The sequence below is a fragment of the Bombus pyrosoma genome, linkage group LG18 (genome assembly GCF_014825855.1).
Source record: "Bombus pyrosoma isolate SC7728 linkage group LG18, ASM1482585v1, whole genome shotgun sequence".
Taxonomy (NCBI): Eukaryota; Metazoa; Arthropoda; class Insecta; order Hymenoptera; family Apidae; genus Bombus; species Bombus pyrosoma.
The window spans coordinates 303,471-326,185 of NC_057787.1; the positions used below are offsets into that span (position 1 = coordinate 303,471).

The following is a 22,715-nucleotide window of genomic DNA, read 5'->3' on the forward strand; positions in this document are numbered from 1 at the left end:
GGTTCCCGGCCCTTTATCCCCATCCCCGACCATTCCTCTTTCGCTACGCTCCTCTTTTGCTCTTCCTCCGTACTTTTTCTTCTTGCCTTATTTCTCTTCGTTCCTCCTCCGCAGCCGGCTTCCTTTTCTGATCCCTGATCCTTCGGGGCGAGGACGCCGCGAGCAATTTGCGAGGATTCGAACGAAAAAGCTCGTTCCCCCGGTGGCGGTCCTCGCTCTTTTGCTCGTCAGCCGGTCCAGATTCCGGCGCATACGGCTCAGTCTCGTTTCCACGAGTTCCCGCGTCGAATTTGATCCCCGCCGATAGATGCGGAGATCTCGCGCGAATCCTGCCGCCTTTCCGCGTCTAGCAGCCTCCGCAGCTCGTCAGCACGAACCCTCTGGCGAAAATTACTCGCTGCTCGTCGTGATGAACGGCGGATCGTTTTTCTCGGATTAGACTCGAGCTTTGCAACGCTGCCGCCGAATGAGAACGGTGCCGGTGGACTGTCCTGAGTAACGTGGGGCTGATTTTAAACCAAAGTGAAGGAACAGTCCACTCGATAAAATGTACTTGGAGCGAAGCTTTCTCTACAGATATTAGATAAGAGTGTATAGCACGTCGCAGATTACGATGCTAACAACGGCACTCGGAAACAAACATTATAGGATTTAGAAATCAAAGGATTCATAGGAATAAGCTTCGGGCTAAAAGTTATATTTATTGGGAGAGAAATAAAGCTATAGGTTTTACATTGAAAAGCGCAAAAGTTTATTACAATGAATTTATGGCGTGTTTCGAAGAATTCGATTTGCATACGATTGGTTTCGAGATGGCTTTTGTTGGTTTAATCAAATCACTGGACAATGGAATTACGTACCTTGTTATTGGGCTTCTGTGGGATTAAAACTCACTTAACGTTAGTATTAATTCTCTACAAATTGAACGATACGTTCGGCCAATAGTTAGTTGGTGTACAAGTAGTACGAGAGTGCTACACGAGCGTGTATTGCTCGTTCAAACGTAACTTTTATCGTGGAATATCCTATAAATTACAGCGGGTCCCGGGAAAATGTGTCGAACATGGGAAAATATTCGTCGGTTCTCCATCAGCCGGCAAAATTTTATGAAAACAGACGCGTAACTCGTTAGGCACTCGCCTTGCCGAATCGAAATTCATTCTCGTGATTCGTGTCAGGGATAAAAGACACGATGATATACCTTTGCCGGTCCAACATACGATCCTTCGCGAATCTCCAATTTCATCGATATCCTGGGTGAGGAGCTGTTCCACGGACTATCGTTCCTCGAGTAAACCATCCCGAACTGAGATTTTATTTTTAAATAAAAAAAAAAAAACGAGTATCGAACGAAATTTTCAATACGCGCGAACGCGAAACGCATCATACAAGGAGGAAAATCGCAGAGTGCGAAACGACAGATGACACGCGACCGATCGTCCCATATTTACGATGAAATCGGTTATTTTGGCCGTTTCAGTGGAGGAACTGGAATGCCTGGCCACCTGGAAGGAGGGTAGCAGCCGTTACCTGGTGGGCCGTTTACATCACGGACACGCGTCCAGTAACGAAGATCGATACCGATGCTTCGTCTACGAGAAGGCCGGCCAGACAGTGCAGAGTAATCTACACAGAGCTGCCATGGGCATAGGAGCCATGGATCACGATGTCGGTTTACAGAGTGGACCGGTGCCCGAGGGTGCGGCCGAGATCTACCGGGTGGCACAGAGCGGTGACGCCACTTGCAACGGCCTGTTCAGCCCTATGGAAGGATCTCGAACCATGACGCTCATGAAAGGTACGTGGCTTTCTGAATACGATTGATTCTCAAGAGAGATCTTCCCTTCGAATAAATTGTCTCGAATAAATTTACCTGCACGATAAAATAGATTTCTTTAGGTAATTCGTCCCCGAGTATTTGGAGAAGAAGAAGCGTTCGTTACAGATGGTGTTTACTTCCGTAAAAGAATTACACGAAGAAGCGTATTCTCCCAAGTTGTATTCAGAGTTCAACGATTAGGTTAAACTTGACGTGAAGGCAAACGAGTATGGCGGGAATAAGGTCGGGTTACGAAACACGCGAGAAAGCTCGGGAGAAAAGAAGGAGAAGAACCTGTATCGTCGGAGGAATCACGGTCTGAAAAATTTAGCTCTCTCGCAGTGTCATTAACGGGTCGTGTCAAAATGGCGGATCCATAGCGCCAAGAAGGAATATTTACACGCTACTCCACTTCCTCGGTACGGTGTTCTCTTTTCCTCGGCCCTTGCGCGAGCGCGCGCCACCGAACATTTCCTCCTTTTTCTCTCTTTTTTCTCTCTTTTTTCTTCGGCATGCACTTTCTTCTTCAAGAGTTTGCCAGCCCGTATCTTACTGCGTACAGTTTCACGGCAAACTTCGTTAACGGATTTCACTTGAGTAGATTTGTAGAGTCTTTCGCTTTAAGCGGCGCCCCGCAGCCTCGTCGCGGCGTGGGCGCGCCACTTTCTTTCCCGAATCGTTTTTAGTCGAGCGAGAGTCGCCGACACGCGAATAAAACTGTCGGTTGAAGAAACGGCGAAGGTAGATGCCGGCAAACGGTCAAGGCAAGGGGTTCGCCTCGCATCACACACAGCGTCGGTTCGCTGCTTGTAAGCAGCCGTGTCGTTAATATCTCAATTCTTCTTGTGGAAACGGCACCGGAGAAATAGGAAGGGAGCGACGCCAAGAAACAGTCCGGGAAATGGATTAACATTAAATCTTTTCCTCTCTTTCTTCTTTCTGCTTGGTTTCCCTCGCGGCTGTTCTCTCTCTCTTCCTACTCTCCCTCAACCCTATTCCTTTTCCTTTTCGACCTGCTTCTCTCCCTATTTCTCCCTCTCTCTCTCTCTCTCTCTCTCTCTCTTCCTCTTTCTCTATCCGTCGTTGAGTAGCTCTAACTACACCCACAGGCCGGCTCGAAAGTTTGTTCAATTAGCCTGGACTCTTCCGCAGAGTCAATACCCCGGGAAAATTACTCGGCTGCGTTTTCATAACTGCTCGAAACGTGCGGTTTAACCAGCGAAAGGGAACTTAGCCGAGGCCGTAGAAGACCAAGTCCGAGACAGGGAGAGTTGTCTTGAAACATGGAGGAGAAGAGCCTCCGAACCGTGTTCCATGCCACGAGGCCCTTCCCGAATAGGCAATTACGTCGGCGAACCTGCTCGTTAATCGAACGGACGTGCTCCGAAATTTCCGGTGGTAAGCTACGTTCGATAATATTTGGACAGCATCGACTGGACAAATAAAATCACCTGATCGGTGTGCTGTCACGCGAGACAACCATATCCCTTCTCTGATTTCATATTGTTCTAACCTAATGAAATTAGAGGAAATTCGGAAGAGGCGCAACAGCCCACCCGGTTGTACGTGGAAACTTTCAACGTTTGCCGATTAACGACGAGATTTCTCAGATTTTACAAACTATAATTACTGATTTCGTTAAAAGTTGGAAGGGAGTGAAGTTAGTTGCGAGCTCGTCGCGTCACTCCGCTTCATTATTGACGAGCTGGAACTTCCACGTAGCTCGGAACGTAAATATTAGAAATCAATCGCGACATCGGCGGATCTCTTTCAACGTTCTGGGCTGAACCGTTTGCAGTCGGCCCGATACGAGGGAGTTACAAATTCAACTTTCCGTCAGATTTTTATCGGTGTCGTTAAAATGCAGATTGGCAATACACGACGGGGAACGGGAAAAATAACGGAAAGGGTGCACGGGGACGGGGGATGCTAGGGTGAAAAAGGTACGTGCGAAATCGAAGAGAGAGACGGACTCACGGCGAGTGAAAGAGAACCGAGGAGGAAAAAGGCGGCGCGCGGCTTGATACCACGAAAAGATAAAGGACGACAGCAAGTAAAACAAGGGAAATGCCATTCGATTTTTACGATCACGGAATTTGTATCTCGCTCGTCCGCGTCGTGGACTTATCGAGGGAGCCGCTGAATTATTTCCATTCTTTTCCAGGCTGTGCAACAATGCTTTTACGTGCCATAAAACTGGCCGAACGTACACTCTGTCAATCCTCCATTCGTGAACCTTACCCCACGCTTCTTTCCTTATCATACTATTCCTTCGGCATTTCTCCTTTGAACTTGCCCCATCTCTTTCTTCGTATATCCCCATCTTCGTCGCATTTTCCCATCCTTTTTCCCCTATACTTTTTATATCGTGCCTTTTACCCTTCCGTCGTTACAGCCCGGTTATTCTCTCTTTTCCCCTTCTTCGTGTCCCATTCTGGCATCCCTTTCTCCGCGTTTCGCGATGCCCCCTCTTTGTCTCCTCCTATCTCGCTTCATCCCTGGCTCTCTTCCGTTCTGCTTTTGCTCCTTTTTCATCTGTCTACCAGCCTATAGACCGCGTTCCTCTCGTTCCTTTTTCTCGATGCTCGTGCTCGCTCCCTCTTTGTTATCCATTTTCCTGCGTCAACCTTTTCCCCTCTACCCAACACCGTCGAAGTGGCTGCTTCTCACGTCCGGATTTTACACCCCCGAGCCAGAAGTGGAACACGTTGGGAAGTTTCTAGAGAGAGAGAGAGTGGGGAAGGGGTAGCTCTAGTGGACTGGCGAGATACTCGAACGATTCTGTTTCGCTATCGAATACCTGCGTCGACGTTTTACCGGCTGTCGTATCGTAACGTCGAGGACTTTATGAGCCAGTGCGGGCTGACTGCGAAATTTTCGGAGATCTCTCTCGTTCTTCTTCGTCGATCTCTTCTTATTCCCGCTCGCTTAATTCTCGATCTCATTGAAATGGTCGACGATTCTCGTCGATCGATGCGAGAATGCAAATGTCTGGATCAAACTACGCAAGCGTTCGTCCATAGAGTACGGGATGCGTCTTGCCGGTTGAATATTATCGCGATAATTCCGTTCTTACGGCTATTGGAGTTCGTCTCTGGACGGCGCGCGACCATCGACTACGATCGAATAGAATTAAAGCAACGATTCCAGGGTCGAGTCGATTACGCTCAAAGTCTGGTGTTGGCCCGTGCCGCTCTCAAATATTCCATCGAGTCGGCGGAAACGAACCGTTTAAGCGACGCGGATAAAAACGAGAGGCAAACGAACGAACAATCAGATATCGCAAAGTCCGTATTCTGAATACGTTTTAAAACGAAAGGAGCTGCTCCGCTTAACGCCGGCGGCGAAGTTCAAAGAGCGGGGCGGGTGACTCGTGGCAACAGTCCAATCAGCATTAAATAAATTGGTTTCCGTACGCTTTCAGTCTCGCCACCCGGCCAGTGCCGATTTCCCAATTGGTTAACCGGCCACTCTAGCGGCGGACTGACCTGGCACACCCTCGACCTGACCAGATCTTACACGTTCCATCCTCGGAACGCTTCCCTGCACGTAACCAGATCGAATAGCAGTTCCTCGAGATTCGAAAACGGTCCCCTAGACGGACAGTACGTTCCAGGTCAAGAAGATCAGGACGTAAAGATCTTATGCAACAGCATCAAACAGTCTAGCGCTGCTCAAGCGATGACGATGACTATGTTGGTCGCGCATTTCACCGTCGGTTGGTGAGTATAGTCCGCTTTCGGTCGCTAGTATAAAGTTTGTCTGCTCTTGCATGTTTGTTTTGTCGTTTGTATGTCACGAGCGGTTAAAAAAGAAAAAGAAAAAAAAATAGGAAAAATTTTCATCTTTCTGTAAAGGAAGAAGAAGAAAAAAAAAAAAGAAAGCCAAGGACGCGAACGATAAAAAGGGAAAAAGTTCGAGTCTCCGAATGCAGGAACGGAGAGAAAAAGAAAAAAAGAGCAAAGAACTCTGCCGATAAAAGGAAAAAAGAATACAGTGTTTTGAGAAACGGGTTGTGCCGGACGCGCGCTACAATCGCGGTACCATTGTCAGAGTAAACAGTCCTGTTATTGTTCGCGTGGCGAAACGTTTTACCAGTCTTTTACAGGGCAAAGGAATGTGCGGTTTTTATTCGGTATTCTTCCTGTTTTCAGTCGGAGCGGTTTCATGTGCATGACGTTCTACCGAAGGGACGGTCACGTGATAGAAGTGCAAACCGGAAGCGCCGTTTCAAGGCCGGAAGAAGCTTGCAGCACGCCCCATTTTCAACAGCACAACATACCCTTCCTCACCTTAGTCAGTAAGTACAATAGCGTTGTCTCGATGTTGTTCTTTCATCCCGTCGATTCGTTTCGAATTCGGGTCTGACCACATCTGTTCTTTTCTGCTTCGAGAGCGCTATCGTCGTTTGTGATCGATCTATGCCTCGTAAGCGATTCGAATTATGTCAATGACCTTTTACGAAGATAACAGATTCGTTATCGGCAATACATGGAAGTGGGAGGTTATATATCTTACAGATTGTGAGAAAGCACATTGCTCGAAACAATTACGGCGGCAGCCCTATTTGTCTAAACTACATTTACTGGAACGAAATCTTGGTGATTGTATCCAGTTATCCGAATGCGAACTTCAGTTATACGAGAACGAAAAATCGTAGAAAATGGGAAAGGTCGTCTAAGGTCCAGTTATATGATCTGTTTGTGCTTCGATGAGTACAATCGATCAAAATGGAACGTCGCTGACCAATCTCGTGATTTTATTCGATACCTGCTCCTTACGTTTGCACGTATCGTTTTAATCGTTGCCTTAAGATCAATCTTTATCGCAGTTTCATTCGAATAACACGGCAATGTATGTATATGATCTTCTTCGTTTCTGTTCATTTTGTTCGTGCGATAAAGCCATTAGTGGCGACTTTAGTCACTCCTTATTGTTTTAAACGGCGTAATTACGATTCGTAATTGTGAAACGTAAAAGGCGATCGTCGGATACAGTTTCTCTCGGCCTGAGTCGTCGTTAGGTCGTTTTGCTGCGGTGCCGTGACGGCAATATCGGTCTCTAGCGAGAGGCAAAAGTTGGATCGCTCTCGAAAGAGTAGGTTGCCCGGTTACGCTCGATTTGCGTGACCCTTGAATTTTATTAGCTCCGTAGAAGAGGGGCAGAGTCCGAAAAGAGAGAAATATCAAGCAAGAAAAAAAGAATGTTGGCTGCCGGAAACTGCCTCCAATGCCGATAAACCCCGGAGAACTCGAGCTACGTGGAAAAGTTTCTGGTAGTGCGCGGCTAGAGGATTTAGTGCGGCAACATTGTTGCCCCGGTTGGAAAAGCAGGCCGGTGGTGTGAGGCTTGACCGATACCTTTTGTAATTTTCGATCGATTTAGATCGAGAATGTTTCTACGTTTTATTGGCAGAAGGAGCCATGTAGCGATGGAATTAACTCGATACCTTTCGAACAACGTTTGGATAACTCGCAACCGAATCTGAGAAGCTTTCTGAAAAAGAGCCTGTGCAGCTTGTTTTCTACTCAAACAGCACGATTATTACGAAATTCTTATTTACTTTCCTATGCGTAGAAAAAACAATATTTTAAACAAAGACAAATATTTACGAAACTCTCCAACGCGATCTACTCGAAGCTGCACGATTATTGTTCTATACATACGCGTATAGTGATTCGTGATATCACGTAACGATTATAGTACCATCTTGTATTTGTTGTCAGACTCGACAATTTTGCAATTTTTTATATTTATACTATTTTTTAAAATGCTACGATTGTTCTTGTTGAGGTTATTAGATGTATAATGAGAGAGACGCGTGGATAAATTACAAGGTAGAAAAATATATTTGAAATACGGAAGTGAAAAAAGTACAAAAAAATTGAAATAATAATATGAGCTGGTCCAGAACCGCACGCTAGCAGTGTCACTCTATAACTGAAAAACCCTGAAGCCAACGTCGCCTTTCGACTGTTTATGGCCTGCCTTCGTCGCAGTCTTTTGTCTATGCGCTGTCGATGGCTCCAATGCTTTAGAAAGCTAAAAAGACCAGATGTAGAGTTTTCTTAAAAGCAGTGACCTTCAACAGTTCTGAAGTTCCGTTAACGTTTTAACAACATTGCGAAAAAAAATGTGGTTTTCGTTCGATCCTTGTTCGAGGACATTGCTGAAAGTTAAGAGCTCGGTTGATCGAACGAAAAGGAGAAAAACGGAAGGAGAAATAGGGCAGCGGTAGCCTCGGCGATTTGTCAAAATCCCATGAACGACTTCTAAGTTATATACCTATCGTTTGGTCGGAACGGCTACCTCTAGTTCCTTCGACCGATCGGAATGTAGGCGAGTGTGAGCGCGTACTTCAACACATACGGTAACAGGCCGGTGTATAGCAGTCAGTGCACGCGTGTATGGCTATGTTATGCAACGGGTGGTAAACGAATCTTCCTGGAGAAATTCAATTTTGTAGGGAGCTGGTGAAGCGCGTCACGAAAATCGTTGAAACCGCACAAATATTTTGTTTCATCGTTTCGACGATGGTTCGTGTGGTTTGGTTTGGTGGCTCTGTTTGCCGATCACCTCTTTCTTCATTTGTTTTTTGTTTCTGCATTTGTTGCCAGTTCGAGGTGTATCGTGACCACAGGCCGGGGGTTATTCTTTTTTAATCGAACCGTTGCGGTTTCGCCCTTTTGATTCTCGCGTCAAAAGCGCTTTATCTGTCGATCTTTTTGCATTGTAAAAACGTGTCAGGATCTTCGTTGATCCGTAAGAGTGCGTCGCGCAACGTGTTCCACGAACGATGTTCGAATTTAGAAAGTTCCCTCTTTAAAATTCATAGATTGGCCGTTAATAAATTACCGTAACGAATAAACGACGCGAAGATATTTTGTGCGAGCTATCCGAAAATCCCGGCGACCATAAAGAACAGGAGAATTCTTTTTCCTACGTACGATGCGTCTTAACTATTCTCGCCGGTACACTTTTGCGTCACTTTCTATTTTCCCTCGTCCGATATCCTGACGAAAACTTTTCGTTTCGAAAACGTTTCAGATTCGCATCTCCTGTCCTGTGAAATATTCTTTGAAAATTTTCAAAGAAAATATCCCACGTAGCCGGTTCATTCGCGTAGCTAGCTTCCCATCTACAAGTGCAGCTGATACGAATGCAAGCTGCGATATACGTCTGGTTGGTCACAACGAAATATCCTAGCCCTGCGACGATCCACCTTTCCGAACTAGCTTCCCTTATCCCAACACCTTCTTCGTCCTCCAGCGCATTTCGCCCCTCTTTTCCTTCGTAGTCTCCTCTTCGCCGCAACTTACACATCTTCGGGGAATGCTCGGTTCCCGAGGGTTGGGTTTGTAATCCCGTGGGAGTTATTGGATTCGGTTTGATCCAGTATTCGGTCGCTCTACCTCCCTATTCGATCTCCTCGCCTTCCTCTAACGTCTGGCCAGCTTCGATTCTGAAAACACGCTTCCAATTCTTTTCTTTTCTCTCTTTTTTCTTCCTTTTTTTTTTTTTTTTTTTTCTAATGAGATCCGTGTTACTAAAGCTAATTAATCGCAAAGTCCCACGATTGCATCACGAACAGCGTTACTTAGCTTGGAAACGCGCATTGGGAACTGCTCCCTCCGATGTAACTTGACGGTAAGGTAAGACGAATTCGTCGAAACCGGTGGAAATTCAAAAACCCACGGTTCGCAGTCAAAGTTTTACGGCTCTGTCAGACGATAAAATTATAATCGTCCGAAAATTGAAGAGAAAGTTTGCGACCGGGTTCGAATCGATCAAGCGGAATCAAAGTTTCAACTCGTACGAAGGATCGAGAAGTTTCGCCAAGTAATTCGCTGGAGTTTCTGTCCAGAGACTCCGGACCGACCAAAAATTCGTTGGCCGTAACCGCGTCCGTGGGTACGCGTAGCGCGCGATAGATCATTCGTTTCACAGGGAAAATGCTTTCCCAGAACTGTTCCCGTTCCTCCTGCTGTAGCCATAAGCTATACAATATCCGCCGGTGCAATAAAGTGGACCATCCACCAGCCATCCATCTTTTTTCGTAGCTCGCAAGCTTCCTTTCGCTTTCTTCTTCCATCGCCTGCTGTTCCACCTCTCTTCTTTCTCTCTTTCTTCGGCTCGTTTCCCTCCTCGTCCAAAGTTTTACGAGCAGCCGCGCAGAAACGCGGCCAACGACACTGGTATTCCGTCGACGGCGATGAATTACACCTTCGGAAGAAGAAGGTTCCGTGGATTCGGGCGGCTCAACGACGAACTTACGCGTTTCGTTTCTCGTGTGTGGGCAGGAGTTTGAGATTAGTCGCGAATTTGTCATTACGAATAACGGTAAATGTACGAGGAGGACGATTTGGCGCAATAATCGTCTTTATCGTGTACTCACTGGCTTATAGTTTTATGTGCTGTTCATCAGGTTGATCACGCGAGACGAAATAGCGCGGATTATGGCGCCGAGATTTTCTACGATCGAAAGTTTCTACGAGGATAAACGGAGGATGTAGAGGGACGAGTGAGCAGAAAAATATGGTTCAACGGTGTCTGTAGAGGAATTTTATTTGGTAGATTAAATGGTGTATTTATATGGAAGCCGGAAATGTTCGATTTATGAATGTTTCGAAGCTAGAATGTGGAAATGCGATTTGTTCGCGATGTAAGTCGGAAAGAACAGCGAAAAGCAATTTGATGAAAACAAGTTGCTGGAATTGGTAAATAGAGCGATTTGCATTTTAACTTGGAACAAAGTGTCCCGACTATGGTCCGTGTTCTCGTGGATAACTCGATTGAAATAGAAATTCACCCACCTTTCCACTTATCCGCCGTAACAGAGTTGTTTATTCTTGGCGCGCGAAACAGCTTCGACACGTAAATAATTAGGGCAATTTGCGGGTCGATTTTGTTTCGCCCGGCGAGACAAGGGGTCTTAATGGCTGGTGCAGAGACGCGGGGCAATCACGAAATTCCATTTTGAAGTTAGATTGATAGGGATCCACTAAGCGTAATAAGAGGCGGCAGAGAATTCCTGCGGGATGGCTCGAAGTTGTAAGAGGTCCGAAAGCAAAATCATCAACTGGATGAGTGAAACGATTGTAAGCGGCGGCGATGGTGTAAGTGCACTCACGACATCGGATATAACGAGCACGAATCCGGCCAATTCGAAGTTACACGAGGGTAAGAAGCAAAGTCTGGAATTGATCGTGAGTGAGTGGAATAGAACCGGAGAGAAATGAATCCCTTGGGAAGCGTAATGTTCTTCGAGAGCGAGCCCATTTCGCTTCGTGCCGGTACTCCAATAAAAAAATGCCCCTTAATGAAGAATAAAGCGAAACAATTTGAAAAGGTAGAAGGGCCGCGAGTAACGATAAATATATTCGATGTGGAACGTGAACGATGCGGCCATTAACGCATTGCGTACGCTGTTTCTCAAACATGCCGGCCAACTTAATCCAGACGAAGAGTGTATGTTTACTCCTTTCCAGTTTTATACATCTCCCCCTCTTTTTATCATTTTTTTCTCTTTTCTTTCTTTCTTTTCCTTTTTTTTCTTTTCTTCTCTCGAGCAGCTAACACGTCGAACAACGATGGAATTGAATGATTATTTAAAATGTTGGCGCGTGTATTACATAACTGCAGGTAGAAGAACGGCAAAAGGAATGGGAGAATATCTCGAGGTCGCAGTGTCTAACGAGCTCGAATCCCCAAGCAATTAAGATTTCACCGAGTGTAACGTTGTTTTCGCTTTCTTCGGAGATACTACGAGGTATCCTGGAATTTATACAGCCGATTCCAGACACCAAGAAAATTAAACAAATTGATGTTAGGAAAGTTGAGGTTTATTTCTCAAGTTGGACATTATTTAATTATCGAAATGCCTGCGCGCGCGTACAAAGCCGATTTCGAGTTGCCTTCGAACGTGGAATGAAAGAAAGAGATAATTATTAAAGGTATTTATCAATCGTGTCACGGCAGGTGTATTTACACAGATACACTATTGCGATAGCTACTATTTCGATAGATACTGTTATCTATAGATTAAATCACGAATGGATTGAAACGTTCGTTCTTGAACATTGTGCTCTAATTTGATTGAAACGCGAGATATAAATTTACTTTATCGACAACCGATCCTGATTAATAATATATCTAATTGTACGTATATGTAAACTTTAGAAACGCTGATTTACAGGTTTACATTTGTCTCAATGTTCGTGTTCCCCGTGAAACGTATAAAAATGCACGGCCGACTGTCACGAATTCGTGGAAATATCCGCATAAAAAAGGGCGTCGGTCAACAACAAAGCCGGACTGTAACGAGGAGGAAAGGGCAGCAGCGGTCGACGCGCAAATCAAATTCGCTGCAGGTGGTTCGACCGAGTCGCAGCTGAATTTGTCACTCGCAGGCTCCGCGGTTTTTTGTTTAATTGATTTATGGTACCACACGGTGATGTAAAAAATCGCCGTGACGGGCGTACGCGTGTCCCGACGATACGCACCGCGGTGCCATTATAAATCGCTTGTCCCTGACGTCATTATCCGCGGCCGGTTCAAAGGTGTTCCGCATTCGGATTACGTTCTCGGACATTCGAGTACGATTGAAATTCTAGCGATTTCGAATTTACCGTTAAACGTTTGATCGATAATACACGAACGTAGAAATTTGTATATAAATCGAGTAGAATAGCGGTTGGAAATTGTTGGAGAGCGACACGTACAGAATCGATGGAAATATAGGTCACCGTGATAGTACTCGAGTTCTTATTTCGCTCGTGTAAATCATGAAATTACCATAACGTTTGAAATTACGATCGGTCAGCCAGCTCGAACACCACATTGCCGTTATTAATTCGTTGTTTAGAAATCGAAGAGTTGACGGTGTGGACCTGTAACCTTTTGATCGCTAGCGTACTATTTACAATCTCATTTTCACGAAAAACCGTAATAGCCGTCGAAAGTTAGCGGCGGCACGGTGTTAACCGTCGACGATATCTCTTCATCGGGGACTCGGTCTCGCTCTTTCGACGAGCAGCGGCACGAAACGCGATCGAAATTTCGCGTGTTTGCAGATCGGCTCGGGGAATGGCTGCCATTTTTCAGGCGAAAACTTGGCCGCCCTTTCCACGTCGGCGTGACTCTTTGAAATTTACAAGTCGACGTCGAACTGGCTAATACGCCAGGCGCCTTTCAGCTACTTTATCCGTTCGATGATCGTAATAAATCTCGACGGTTATGTTTCTCCGTGCTTGAAACAAAACGGCATAAGTAACCATTCTACCACTTGGAGGTAATATCGGGACAAGTGGATCAAGCGGGAAAATTCCTTTTGTCACGGTGTAAACACGTCCTGGTTAAAATGCAGTTAAACGTCAATTATGGAGATATCGGCGGAGGCGATAGGACCGTGGAAAACAAACCGAAAAAGAAAAAAACACAGAGATACGAGGGACAGAGGAAAGGGAGTACAGGGTGGGTAACGATAGAGAGAAAAAGAGTGTTTGAAAGTTGAACACGGCTGGCTAGTTAAGCGGCGCAACGGCGGTCAACCGTTGAATATATTATATTTTTAAATCATCGACACGCTGACTGCTTCCGTGCGCTGGCAGAAACATGGCCGCGTGTCTAGATACCCGTGTTGGAACGTGTTGTAACTACACGCGAAATCTATGTGACGTGTCCCTGTATACAGGGTGTTCCATATTAATTTCTAACCGGATATATCTGGGAAAATTGTATAGACCGAAAAAGCTAAACGCCTGCAGACTAAAACTGGCCGAGCAGAAAACTCGTGGATAAAACTCGTTGATACGTACACGTGCCAAGAATATTTCAAGCTTAACGTTATTCTCTTCAACGAAACCGTACTTTTTCCTTGTTTACATCCGTTTGGTGTCTTTAACGAAAGGAATTTGACCGAGCCGACGATTAAAGGAATTGTTTGACGAAAAAAAGAAGAAAAAAAAAAAAGAAAAAAATGAACATCGTACGTAGTAACTGGCGCTATCGATGGACGAGCGATCGACCAATTGGAATCCCTTTCTCTCGAGCTTTTCGTTTTTCCCCATTTGCTCTTTCCGTTCCGATGAATTTTTTCGGTTTGATCGTCTTTTGGGACTGTCCTCGATATCGTTTTCACTTTTCTATTCGGGTTTTCTCGCATTCTTTTATTAGTCTACTCGACGAAGACGAAAAACTTTTACGAACAAGAAACGGGAAAATCTGCTGGAAATTTAAACGGGCAGGTATATCTCACGGAATCATTCGTCTTTCACGAAATATTTAGCATCCTGTGGGATATCTTGCTACGCGCACTAACTGGCAGAGACTTAAATGCACGACGCGGAGGCAATCGTTCGGCAATTATCGGTGAAATAATCAGCCGAAAACGGCCGACCCTTTTTCACCGCGAGAGACTGGTTCTCGCGCCCGGGAATAAAAAGTCGCGTTGAATTTCTTGGTCGGCTTTAATACGCTGCGACACGGACCACGGAGGCGGTAAGGGACTCGAGAGGGTGAGTCGACACCGGTTTCGAAAATTTACGATTCTCTCGTTATTAAAGCAAGGTTGGGAAAACCGCGTGGCTCGCTGTTTAAAGCGGCAGCTTTCGGCATTAATTCGATTCGCTCTCGTTTCTCCTCTCGCCCTGGCTTTTTCCTCGTTTGTTTTCCGGCCATCAGCTACGACAGTTTATAAAAAGCGACGGGTCTATCCAGGCGGCGCGCACACACCCGTTCCCATTTTTGTAATGCTGTAATAATCAATAGTACGCCGCTACTAAATCGTATAACCCAACCTCCGTCAATTTAATCGAGACAACGGAAGCACGTACCGGTTCTACGTGAGTTCATGCGCAGCCCATGCACCGGGTGACGTTATCGAATCGATTTTTATCACCCCGTCGTATATTTTCCCTGGAAAAAATCTGCTACCGGAATGTAAACAGCGGTTTAGAGATTTTTATCGGAACGTGAAAGAGAAACGTCTGATATCATTCGCGTTTTCTAATCAAATTTATCGATGGAAGATGATTTGATCGATCGAAAATCGATGCGATAAACGTTATAGTTGTTTGTCTTCGTTCGCTTTCGCGATAAACGATTTTAAGATAGTAGATATATATATTTTTGAAATCGTCGATGTTCTTTGCCGCGAACGGCCATCGAAGAGCTTGAAAAAATCGAATCGCATTCCCACGGAATGAAACGATTGGTAGTTCGCTTTGGTCGGTAGGAGGGATGAATCGAAAAAAGTAAAAAATTGTCGCGATCATCGGTGTTAACGCGCGACGATGCGTACATTTCACTGGTCGATCCGCGATCCAACACTCGGCTCGAAATTTGAATAATGAAAAAGGAATCGAATTGCTTCGCGGAACGATGTTACGCTGACAATTACGCGACACAGATAGCCGCAGGTTTGTACTCCCGTATATGCGACCCGCGTAAATGCTTCGCGTGTTCGCGCACCAACGCATCTAGCAATTTTAATCCGTCGCGTGTGTTTTCGCGTTTACGATACATCGATAAAGCCGTGGTACTTACGGCTACGATTTCTTTCGTTGCCTTAATGCTGTTTGCCAAGAATATTACGTTTCTATTAGCTGGACGGCTATAACGCGAATGGAATTGCTCCTACGTAGAAATAGCGCAACTAGCTCAACATCACGTAAGCACTATGATTTTCGATCGTTAAGAAGCCACATCGAATCGCAAATTCACGAATCGACAAGTCGAGTTACAAGCGTAACTTCCTTTTTTACCCTCCTGCATTCTTTAAATCATATTATCGAAATCGTAGATGGATCGGAGATGGTCAGATTTACCTGGAAACTTAATATTATCAGTGTCATCGCCTTACGAGAGACGAACTTTGATAAAATACAATTAAATCGTTTGTCCCTTGGAAACTTCCATGTTAGAGATAAATGCCAAGGCGTATAATATATATATATATATATGAAAAATGCATGGGATGAGCAATAAAGGCAAGCTGGAGGCGCGCGGACGTATTCAAAACTTACACGCGGTTCCACGATTCCAAGAGTTTGTTCCTGGTTGTACGATGGACCTCGTCAACACTCGTAACGATCGTAAACGAACGGAACCGGTACTAGTATCTGTCCTGGACGTACTCTCCGAGGGCAAGGACTCTTGACCTTTCCTTTCTCCGTGTTACGGAGCACAGGGGGAAGCAAAGAAAGCGAAATAGAAGGCGCGGATAATCTCTGGAAATGTCTTTTATCTGGTCGTGGTTAGAATTTCGTCAAAGTAACAGAAAGTGGCTAGAATTCTTTGGTAAGGTTTGTTCGTGAAAATATCAAATTGCATAAACGTTAGCTGCCAAAAATCATTCCTAGGCAGATGTCACTGCGAAAACCAAGGATATAAAGCTAGAAAGATATCATTGGGAAATTGAAATGAGAATTGATAGGATTGTATTCATAGAGAAACAGAGTATTAAAAATACGTTGGAGACGTAGGAAGGATCAGTCAAACTAGAACCGAGTGTGGCGTAATATTGATAACGTTTGTTCGTACACAGAACGTTAGTTCTGGTCAGACTGGATCGAGTTGCTACGCCGTGAATTGTAGCGGCGCACGTTTCGCGGTAAGAACTTGAAATATAGGTTATATGCATTGTGGTTCCGTGTCTCTCGAGGTTATGCACCATAATTCATCGTAGCGCGGTCGTAGCAGCTGACAAAAAATGCTCGCGAAAACGTGTGCCGAGGGGCCTGCTGCTCGTCTTGGTCGGCCATCTTGATTTCCCTGACGTTGGAAACTTCGATTATCTCGGCATGTCAGCGTTGTAAATGGGAGAGAAGCCTGTCCATCGCGATGCATCGCGGCGTCGCCCTCTTATTTTTCATTTTCATCCCGCCGAGATTGAAAATCATTTTCATTTTTGCCTTGCGCGACTGTACAATAGGGCCGTAAAGAAAATGAGGCGACGCGCGGTTGTTGGCCGTCGAGTCAACCGTCGACGGACCGCTTTATGTGGAAATTTCATTCGGAGAAAGGCACTTTCGCGAAATTTCGTAGGGAAGGCTACGCGGTGGAGGCCGGAATTGGCCGGATTCAAGCAGGATCTCGTATCAGAGTGGGCAACGTAGCGAGCAACACGCCGGATAAGTGAAAAATGAACCGAGTTAAAGGACCGACCGCAATAACGGAAGAAAAATGAGAACAGATACGCGAAAGATATGGTAATGCGGAGGAGGAAGAGGTTCCGTGGTATTTCTACGTTGTTGCTAAACGTACAACTGTCTTGATTTGGGGATCTCGGTGACCGGTTAACAGCTTTGTTTGCTTCCACCGAACGATCGGACAGCGTTGGAGTTGGAAAAATACCGCAACTATAGAACTGGCGGGCAGCTGATTGAAAAGGGAACCCTCGAAGTAATCGTCGATATGACGGCGCCGAGAATTTTATATGCTTTAAAAGGATAAAACAAGCGGTAGCCTTTTAACCTATCGATAAGCAAATAAGAAAGGAGACGGAGGAAAGAGTTCTTTTGTAATATCCATCAAATTCTTCGCGTCGATTTCACGATTATTCGTTCTCGAGGCAATTAACGATCGATCGTGTTTGTTCTCGAAGTACTCGGGTTCGCGGAAAGGGAGAGAGGAAATTAAAACGATAGGGCATAGGAAAAAGGCGTGGAAGCCGAAGGAGGTAAACCCCCGAGCGTGGGAGGTATAACAAGGGGTTTGGAGAGTAGTCTGGACCCTCGGCTAGACTCATTTTTCATAAGTTCGAAAAACACACCCGGGGCAGTTGGTGCGTAAATTTGAATTTCTCCGTGGCTACGGCGAGGCTCGGGCGCCGTGACTGTTCCTCGAGGGAAGGGGCAGCCTGGAAGGGCCATCGAGCATATGGCGCGGAATTTCGAACGACTTTTTTCTCCCTCTCTCCTCGTCGCTGCCACCTTCGTTCTACCGCAGGAAACCCGTTGGAATACGCGGCTTGCGAAAACGCCGTTTCTCCTTCTTATTGAAGCTGCCATTCCCCTACCGCGGCCATCGTATCAACGATCGCACTCTGCTTTAACCCATAAGCGACCATCGATGGACCGTCGAAGCGTTACCTCGCCTGTGTTATGATGGGGCAGTACGAGAATAAGCGACTCGCGTTTCAAGGAAACGCGTTTCCGATTCTTCGTGCGGACGTATCACTTAAACCTTCTCCCTTTTGGAGCACGTGATTTGTTTACCGAAACTTTTGAAAACTTTGCAGCATGGAAACAAGCAGGTCGATATGGATATGGATATGGATATCGGTGTGGTTGGTATTCGACATTCCATTAACCTTGTCGATTCAACGGCGAAAACGATACTTTTCAGCAATGTAAATATCGTTGAATATTTACCTATGTTTTCAATCGTGCATTAGCGTTTCGTGCTCCTCGTTTGATCCCTCGAAAATCTACTATACTTTGTACGATATAAATGGATCGTATAATAATGTTTCACGGAATCGATCGACAAATTTTTCTCGTGGAACTTATTCCAAGCATGTCCGCGCGTGATTATACAGAAATTATATAGAAATTGGAGGATGTAATTATCGGTGTGGCGAATTATTAGATTAAATTAATCGTTGATTAAAGCGCGAGTTATAGTCGGCCGTTTAATATTAATTTCGAGGTACCATTAACATAGGTTTAGGGTTGAAAGGACGAGTAATTGGTATACGAACATATATTTCGCTGTGCGTGATTTGTCGCCAACGTTCGGCCAGATCGCGTGGAACACACGCCGAAAATCGACTGAAGCAAAAGGATACCACGAGTTGCTCGTATGTGATTCTAACTCGTTTGCGAGTTAAACGAATGACCGTAACGTTTTGCGCTTGTAAAAGCCGATCCGTGACGAATTTTTCGAACCGCCACGCCCTGGCATTTTCTAATTTTTCACATCCTTGTAGCCAATTTAATACTTCGATATGAAACGAAACGGGCGAACGCTACCACCGCATGGAGCAACGCGAACGATTCTATCGTAGAAATTCATCGAATCTTCGGGGCCGGATGAAAATACAATTGCGCTAACAGAGAGAGAGAGAGAGAAAAATACAAAGAGTGCGATGTCGCGGTGCTGGAGAAGATGAACGAATAGACAGGCTGTTGGTGTGTGTGAACTTTCTCGTAATAGGTATATCTGGCCGTTTTGTCTAGACACGCGCCAGGACTGGAACTACTACTAGCCTGTGTACAACAGCGACGGGAAACCGTCTCGATAACACCGCAACTCGATCTCGAGCGTTGCCGGGTCCGTGTTAGCCCGCATTTCCGGGTGTCTCCGCGCTTATCCATGTTCTCGGCGCGTACATCCACCGGCACACGTCGGTGTCGATACGCGTGCACGTGCACGGGAATGAACGCGTGGCCGCGCCAGGGCGAGAACGCATTCGTCATTGTTTTACCCGTGGAAGCGGGATCCACGAGAAAGAGGGACGGCTGGTTGCGCTGTCAGCCACCGCAATTCCCCGAAGGGTTCCACCGTTACAAGCTTCCCATAATCGAATACGAAGCTGTGCCGTTTTCGAAAACGCGGCTCGAAAACGGCCAGTCATTAGCCGCGTTCGGAACGAGCTCGGCAGAAACTAGCTCTCGAAGGAACATCGATTCGCTCGTCGAGAGGCATGATCCAGGTCGTACCGATAATGCTCGCTTCGTGAATTATTGGAATGCGATAAGCGGTGATTAAATAATTGCTGCTACCGGCAAGGAAATTAACGCGATAACGGAGGAAATAACGAGAATCGTTCGTTCTTATTCTGAGCGTGCTTTATAGAATGATTTGAATATCGATAGTTCGACGTTCGAGCAGTCGGTAAGCTGGATGAAACGCAACAGGATTCTCCGAGGAGCGGAAGCGCATTTGCCGAATGTCTTAGGAACGTCAAGGCGCGGCAGGTAGATTCAAAAACGGTGAAAATCGCGAGACAGGAGGCAACGGAGGACGTTCATCGTGGATGATTGCGTACAATGCAACCGCGTAGGCGCAGCAATCCCTCAACTTGTCACTTACGTCCTCTCGTCGTGTACGGTCTCCTACCTTTTTCCACCCTCTTCGAACAACCGGCTTCCTATCTTCCGTGGCAAGCCTTTCATTCAACGGTAACAACGACGTCGTTGTCGACGACGACGACGACGACGACGGCCTCCTTTCATCTGCCGAGCCGTCTCACTCCAGAAACTCGCCGTAAACGCCAACGAATGCGACTTTCGAAGGCGAGCTGACCTTCGACCTTGCGGAAAGTTCGCTAAAGTGGAAGGGCGCTCGCTTCCACCAAGGTCGAAGTCGTTCGAATTAATCCGCACGATCGAATTCTCTTCTACGAGTACGACGTCGAATAATAGGCTGGACAAATTGCATGGAACGGGGGCCGACTACCTGCCAGCAAATGGCTGCAGAATGAACCGTTTTACCTGCGGAAGGGGTACAACGTTCAAGGATTAGACGCGAGGGAGCTTCACTGAAGAAACGACGAAATTGTTCATGGAATACACTAATATAACGATCACGATCGATCACGAGGTAAACCCTAACACGGAATATCTTCTTTTCTATTTCCTATTATGCTCGCTGAAAACTATATTATACCGAATACGTTTCGCATCTTTTCTATCAGAATTCCCCGTCCAAGCATGCATTCGCGATAACGCGAAAAACATCGAATTAACATCGAATCGTCAATTAACTCGTTGCCATTCCCACGCGGAAGTCCGCAAACGAATACAATTAATGAAATGTCGATCGAACGGACGATAACGATTTCAATCCGAAATCATCGTTTCATCAAAAATGATTCTCCTCTATTTCGTGACATTCCATTTCAATTAGGATTTTCCTCCGCGGCGATTCGTATTCACGTTCACCGCGAAATCTTTTAGCATTTTCTACCGTATCCATTTATTGGTATAGTGCGTTTAATTTCGTTGAAATTAAAATAAATTCAGCAGCGCCCCCCCCCCCTTGCCCACCCGCCCGCGCTAATAAAGAGCATGTACACGTCGGTTAATTAGCGAGCCGCCGTTGCATCCGGGTCTCGATCCGAAAACATTCATTTTCCGAGATAATGTGTTCGCCCGTAACTTGTTACTAATCGTCGATACGTGCTCCACCAGTTTATTATAATTAGGATTACGCTCCGGGTCTAGCGCGATGTCGCGATCATCGAAATATTTATACCGACGATCTTGTCGGGAATTAATCTGCGATGAGATTTATGGAATTGATTTATGCGAATACTAAGCGCATTATAATGTCGCCCTATCGAGATAATCCCTTGATACTTAGCCCGTAATTTTCTACGTACAAATAATTCCGTTGATTCGCGTTGTTCGCGTGTATCCATGTTTCGACCATTTAGGCTCGTCTAACTTTCAACATTTTCAACCGATCTGTCGTAAGAACTTTTAAAACGCGCAACTATTTGGTCAGTAACACTGATCTCTTTTCTCTTAGATCGTCAGATAAGAAGAACAATAACCAGAATTTTAACAACCAATTTATGCGTGGAACGAAATGGAAAAGGTTAAAAATTGTTGGTCTTATCGGATGAACAAATCTTTCCTGTTTTCGATCGTGCCAGTTTCGATTAATAAACATGGTCGATGGCGATACGCGCTCGAGTAGAAACGGAGATGGAACGCTGGACAAGCGGCCCGCAGCGATCGGCAACCGGAGATGACGTGACGTACGGAGGCGAACTCTCGTCGCTACTATTGAACAAACTCGCACTTTTTTCGATTTCTCGTCTCTGCTTTTTACACCGCAAACCCACGCCGCTCGACTGATGCAGAAGCGTGATTTCTATGATTGAAATCATCGAAACTTTTAATTTAAAAAGTTTCTAATTTAGGAATTGGTAATATGTTGTTTAGTACTCTTGAAAGACATGTAAACGTATCGCAATTTCTTCGCTGTTAAATTTCCACGACTCGAACCTCTAACACGGTTGCTTACAAACTTTAATGAATCAGATCCACGTGACATTTGAAAATATCGTGCTTCTTCCACGCTTCCATCGAAAAGAAAGATGAATCATAGTTTCGTCAAGGAAGAATCAGACAGTGTCTAAGGAATCGACGAGAAAATAGAAAAAATAAAGGAACCAAGGAGTCTCTCTTCGATCGGTCAATCAAGCGAAACGTGATCGACGTAGCTGACCAATTCCGTGTTAGAGAGGAATTGTGAGTAAATTAAAGGAAAACAATTGTCGTGGCAGGTTCCTTCCTCCTGCCGTTCTCCGAGCTGTTTCAATCTCGAACAGCTATATGGTGAAATCGGTCTTCCTTGGACCTAATAAACGTCAATAGTGCGTATGGAACAGACAATCCTAAGGTGTGTGTGTTCAACACGTTGATTTCTCTTCGATTCAACTTATTACGGGCGAAGCATCGACTTTTTCCAGATATTACGTGACGACAGACGAGTTCGGTATTTTCTGCACAGCGGAGAACGAATTTTCATGTAATCTTGTCTTCCTCTAATAAAATTGCAATATCTATGCAAATTCCTATTTTTATGAACGCAATTAATGAAATGGAACTTGAGTAGAGATTTGTTTCACCCATTAAATATTACGCCTACTTTGGATATTTTATATATTTTTACGCATTATGTACATTCTGTGTATGTGTTTTCACGTTTCTGGAAAATACATAAAAATTCGTAGCCCGCTTATTATTGTTGCACAATTATTTGAAATATTATCGCATCTTTAGAATGCAGTACCATTAGAACTCAAAATTTGAGATCAAATCAACGATTATTTAAAGTTCTCTCAAGGTCCATACAAAATTTTCTAAATGTTATTCGTTGGCTATCAAGATCATTTGAAGACAACGTAGAGACTCATCGATGTTCTGGATATTCTATTTGT

The 22,715-nt window shown here is 45.3% G+C and overlaps 1 protein-coding gene across 7 annotated transcripts in view; it reads left to right on the top strand.

The window, feature by feature from the left end:
- LOC122577264 overlaps positions 1–22,715 on the top strand; it is a 272,438-nt gene that overhangs the window by 220,346 nt on the left and 29,377 nt on the right. For all 7 annotated transcript variants that reach the window (XR_006320184.1, XM_043748459.1, XM_043748461.1 and 4 more), the window contains 3 exons: positions 1,481–1,798; positions 5,244–5,541; positions 5,974–6,119. Coding sequence is in view for 6 of the 7 variants with exons in the window: in XM_043748459.1 (XP_043604394.1) it covers positions 1,481–1,798; positions 5,244–5,541; positions 5,974–6,119 (762 nt within the window). In the remaining variant the exon portion in view is untranslated. The remainder of the gene's footprint in view (positions 1–1,480; positions 1,799–5,243; positions 5,542–5,973; positions 6,120–22,715) is intronic.